Here is a 5,697-nt window from a genome sequence, read left to right on the forward strand (position 1 = left end):
CGGCTGCGGCCGCCGCGGCCGCACCTGCGAAGCCCAGCAGACCGCCCGGCGGAAGACCGCCGACCACCGCTCCGTGAGGCAGTTGCTGAGCATGGATCTGTTGCTGCGATATCGAGATAAAAAGCATTTGTAATGGGATACCTCTCACTCCTTTTTCTCTCCCGGTTTCTTTTTCTTCGTTTCCATCGAGCGTGCTTTATATGACTTTACTCCTAATTCATTTTTCGTCGATTAACCGTGCGAGCCACCGGTAACATCAATCAACACTATCTAATTTCGGACAATATTTAGAAAGGTATTATCAATAGATTAAACTAAGAGTTAAAAATTTTTGCGTTTCTTTACTATCACAATGTATCTTGTTAAATTTATGTCAAATCATATCCAATTTGAGTTATTTTTAATCATTTCTGGATCGCCGTTGTTCCGTTCATTGTGTCGTGATTTAACTAAAACAAAAGAGTCAAGAAATGCAGTAAATTTGGTTAAATTTAATTAAATTTATTATTTACCATATGTTAATACGCAGATGTTGTTTGAAACTAAGCAATTCAACCGCAGAAATTAATTTGATTTATATTTTGACATATATGAAAGTTAAGAACAATGAAATATTATTTAACTCGAGAGATTGGGTTACCGTTGCTCCTTTGATATCTAACGGCTGTGTATAATCTCTAATTAGATTCTCGTAAAATTAATCACGTAATTCGTGCGATCAACGTATTAAATTGTTCTCCTTATTCCTAACAACGCGTAATTTTTCATGACATTTTCATCAGCAAAATGTCATAACACGTTACTTTAAGATGAATCTCATTATAAAATGATTCCAAATCATCGTCCAATAAATAACAGAAATATAAACTTAAACCATGTTTTATGCATTAAATGTGGTATAAAATGCTCACCAGTAGCTGTTGGAGACCTTGCTGCTGTTGCTGCTGCAAAAATGAAAAAAAGAAAAAACCGTGTCAAGTTGCACTCAAATAACAATTATTCAATCGTAAGATTAAATTCGCCGATATAGGACGCGAACTATTTAGAGTTAAAAAGAATTTTTTCTGGATACATTTTTACGATCTATCTCATTAGAGCCGATGACTTAGGAAGTTAATGGTGAGCGGCTACTTACCCCGATAATAGCGTTCAGTTCGGACATGGTGACTTGCTTCGCCCTCTCCACGGCATTGGCCACCTGCTGCTGATGCTGCAATGCCATGCTATCATTATCGCGTCGTCGTCACACTCGATTGTGAGATCGCACGGCACGCGTGCCAAACAGAAAGTCAAAGACTCACCTCTTGCGCCAGGAACGGAAGCACTTGCCCGATTATCGCATTCAACCTCTTCGCGATTTCCGTCTGCAACAGTGATGGGTAACATACTTGAAAAATATACCTAAATACAGATACAAATACATGCGCGAAAATGTATTTATATAAAGATACAAATACTTTAAAAGTATCTTCAGATACATATATCAGATACTTTTAAATTACATCTTATATTATACAGGGTGTCCCAAAATAATCGCCAAATATTTCATGGGCAGATAGAGCGACTAAACTGACAATGAGTCGAAAAGTCCTCTACCATTTTGCAATTTTCGCAATAGTTAACAAGATATTAATTATTAAAAATTGTCGAAAATTGGTCTTCAATAATTTTTTACTCAAATACTATCAACTTTACAGAAAAATTGTAACAGACAAAAATTGTTTATTTTCTTCTCATAGAACTCTAGAAATTTTTTATCAACTTTTTAGTACTGCATTTTCTTATTTTTACCAACAAAATAAGAAAGTACGGTATTAAAAAATTTTGAAAAAATTCTGAAAAGATTTTTAGAGAAGAAAACAAACAATTTTTGTCTCTTGTAGTTTTTTTGCAAAGTTGATAGTATTTGAGTAAAAAATTATTGAAAACCAATTTTCGATAATTTTTAATAATTAATATCTTGTAAACTATTGCAAAAATTGCAAAATGGTACAGGACTTTTCAACTCAGTTTAGTCCGCTCTACTTGCCTATGAAATATTTTGGCGATTATTTTGAGACACCCTGTATTTTATTATAATAATGATAATATTTAAGAAACGTACTAAATAAATTATTTATTAATCACTTTTGGTTTTATTGTTTTAAAGACATTAAATCATAATATAATAATAATAAAGTAACTATAAAGATCCTCGTGTATAAAATCACATGTGCTGTTTTTTTGCAAACAAAAACTGTTTTGACACTAATAATTCTTACTATAGATCCTTTCCATTTACACTGATTCTCAGATAATTCTCACTTGTGACGTCGTCATAACTCAGTTGAATGCACGTGTTCCTTTTACATTTTGACAAGTGAGATTTAATTGAGTTTTTGCCTATAATCTGCACAAGATCGAGACCGTGTGCTTTAATGAGTCTCGTAAACTCACTTCAAAAAGTCAGATTCGAACCTGTGTTGTCTGTGATAACTTTTTACCAAACTAAGCAAATAATGGCGTCATTAATCTGAGTATGAAATACTCAGCTCATTTCAGACTCAGTTTCACTTGTGTGCAAATGGAAAGCAACTATTATCACTCTAATTATAACATGATACGGCAAACGAAAATGAAATTGCAAAAACTTGCAATTATACTCTTTAAAATTATTGGAGTGAAATCTCTAAAGAGTAAAATCTTACTTTTAAAAATTGACAATTGAGCCACTTTTTTTCAACACTAGCTTGTTATTCTTTAATTTCATTGTTATTCTTTAATTTCATTTCAAAGATTTTAGAGAGATCGTAAAATGATTTACGATCAAACTTTCCAGACATTTTATTCGTTATTAGTTGTACAGGCCATAATCAGGAGTGACGTTATCACACATATGATAGAATCATGCCTTTGCTAAGGAAATGTATCTGAAAATAAGTTCAGATACTGTAAGGGGGTGTGTTTGTGTATCTCTAGCTACAAATACAAATACTCAAATTTAAATGTATTTCAGACACAAGTTAGATACACAAAATGTACTCTATACATGTATCTAGATGCATACTACCCAACACTGATTTGCAAACACACGACGAATAATCGAATCAAATGTGTTTTCAAATAACAGCTAACAATTTGGGTAATTTATCTTAGCGGTCAAAAGTAAAATAAAAAGCGAATAAAGAACATCGCGATTTTTAAAAGGAAATAAAATACACTTTAATTTTATTGACTGTTGCTTCCAAAGAGAATAATTCCTAGATGACAGATGCATAATTTTTTTTGATACGCGCCGTAAATGCGCGCTTTTAAAAAACATTCCGTCATATCTCCATTTCCGAAAATTAAAGAACAGCACATGTCGTTTTCAAAATGACTGATCCATTTGCAAAATTGAAGAACTGAATTCTATAACAGGATACGTGCGGATTTCATGTAAAAGACGAAATTTGAAAAAGACAACTTTGTGATCGAATGAATAAAACTACGAATTTGGAAGAAACATTTTGAAAAATTCGACATTCGGCTGTGAAATGTTTCAAAAACTTTTTTATATCCTTTCGAAAAATATGTTGGTTTATTCTGTGAAAGTTTAAAAAAAATATTTATATTAGCTAAGATATGACGAGTCGAACACAAAAATGCGTTAAAATTTTTCCTTTTACTAGTTACTTTTTCCGTTTAAAACTTGAAGATAAAAAAAGTTATAAATTTAGTTTAAACACAAGAAAAATGCGCTAGAAAATTTTCAAGAATTAATCATTAAAATCTAAACTGGAGCGATGTCCATAATTAACCCGGCGGACAATAAGAACTTAGCCCGCGAAATCCACGTCTATTTTAGCTGTTACAGAATTCAACCCCTCAATTGCACAAGTAACACGCCGAAAATTTACTCGAAATTTAATGTCGCGTGCATAGGTTTAACGTTACACAGTTATGTTTTGAATAATTCGAGACTTAATTGAGAAATCGAGGCCGGTTGTATAGGGGGTGCGATACGAATTGTGTGTACAGGACACACGTGTCACGGCATTGCGGGGCTACATCGCGGTAATCACATGTCGCATGACGAGTGCTCGACGAACATACATGCACAGCTCGTCGGTTCACCCCTCGTACAGTGGGGTGGCTACTCATTAATGTGCGTCGATCGAATCGGATCGCGATTAAGCTCACGATCGCCACGTGACTTTCACATAACCACAACATGAAAGAAATATTTGTATTTTGTCGCCTATTTATCACCTCTGATTGCACGATGGTAATCGCAAATCAATTTCTGTATTTTCAAATAATTAATTTAACTCTTAGTACACACGATTGGATCATTCGTGTCCTGCGCATTTCTTTTCTCTGAAAAACTAGGCGCACCAAATAATTATTCAGACAACACAAAGTCCAAAATTGAGACATAAGACGTCTTTAGCGCGGATCTGTAATAGGTGTTTTAAGCCTTAAGTCGTAAGAAATTGACCAATTACAGTCGAATTCGAGAAAAATAATCGACTATGATTCGTCCATTTCTTAGGCCTTAAAGCTTAGAACTCTATTGTAGATCCGGGGTTAAGATGTCTTTTAGACGCCAAAAACATCTCGTGTCTTAATTTTGGACATTTTGTGTTGTCTAGATACACTGTTAAATCTTATGGTGTCAAATTAACTTAATGTGAGTCGCCACTGCTCCTACTCAATAATATCGTTATTTTTTACTAAAACAATGGTTATATTTGACACTATACAGAAAGAAATTGACCAATTACAGTCGAATTCGAGAAAAATAATCGACTAGTAGAGTAAAAAATAACGATATATTTAGTAGGAGTAGTGGTGACTCACATTAGGTTAAATTTGACACTATAGATTTAACAGTGTAGTTATAATATTTACATACAATTTTTTTTTTAAATACACAACTTTATAAATACTTTCTAAAGATGAAGTACATCCGGGACATGAATGATCCATCGTACTAAAAATGTACTAAAATTCTTAGTACACGATGATATATATTCTGATTCTTTAATATAGTTAGTCCTACTATACACGATGAATTGCGAATTGATTGAGTCCCGAATCAATTTTCATCACTTTTATAAGTTATTTTACTTTTATATGAAAGTTATTAAGTGATTCTTACATACACTTTAACGTCTTTAGAGAATAGTTATAAAGTTGTGTATTTAAAAAAAGGAAAGACAAAGACCATTATTATTTAGCCAAATACTAGTATTTCAATGAAGGGACAAAATGAATGACCCAATCGTGTGAATTAAGGGTTAAACAGAAATCACTGTACAGTTACATATTTTTTCAATCGACTGAATAATTTCATTCAATCTCAACGACTCGCGACGGTGAATTGGCGAGGGTAAAATCGTACGTTCTAAGTATTTAGTAGCGGGTTTGTATCGATAGAAATGCCGCGCCAATATCGCTCCAGCGATATTTTCACGTCAGAGGAGCTCGGCCGCGTAGATCTAAAAGTTGAGAGACCGAAAAAAATGTCATCGCCCCCACGGGGGAATAGAAAGATGGAAAACTGCCGCGTCCACGTCAGTTCGATTTCGCTCTGTTCGACAGTAGGTGGCAAAGGGGACGGGAGGGAGCGAAGCCGGGGATGGTTAGGTGGGTGTAGAAGAAGGGCGGGCGACGAAAAAAGGTTCGACGAAAAAATGGACAGAGGATGCGAGGGATAGTGTCGGGGATTGCGGG

At 34.3% G+C, this 5,697-nt stretch overlaps 1 protein-coding gene across 1 annotated transcript in view; it reads right to left on the bottom strand.

Annotated features, from left to right (window-relative positions):
* The window catches only part of gro (TLE family member transcriptional corepressor groucho), a 79,732-nt gene that overhangs the window by 27,743 nt on the left and 46,292 nt on the right, over positions 1–5,697 (bottom strand). Inside the window, exons 6-9 of the mRNA XM_018508823.1 lie at positions 1,302–1,364; positions 1,136–1,210; positions 912–944; positions 5–103 (exon numbers count right to left, since the gene is read on the bottom strand). Coding sequence (XP_018364325.1) covers positions 5–103; positions 912–944; positions 1,136–1,210; positions 1,302–1,364 — 270 coding nt within the window. The remainder of the gene's footprint in view (positions 1–4; positions 104–911; positions 945–1,135; positions 1,211–1,301; positions 1,365–5,697) is intronic.

This window comes from Trachymyrmex cornetzi, unplaced genomic scaffold (assembly GCF_001594075.2).
Source record: "Trachymyrmex cornetzi isolate Tcor2-1 unplaced genomic scaffold, Tcor1.1 scaffold11, whole genome shotgun sequence".
Lineage (NCBI taxonomy): Eukaryota > Metazoa > Arthropoda > Insecta > Hymenoptera > Formicidae > Trachymyrmex > Trachymyrmex cornetzi.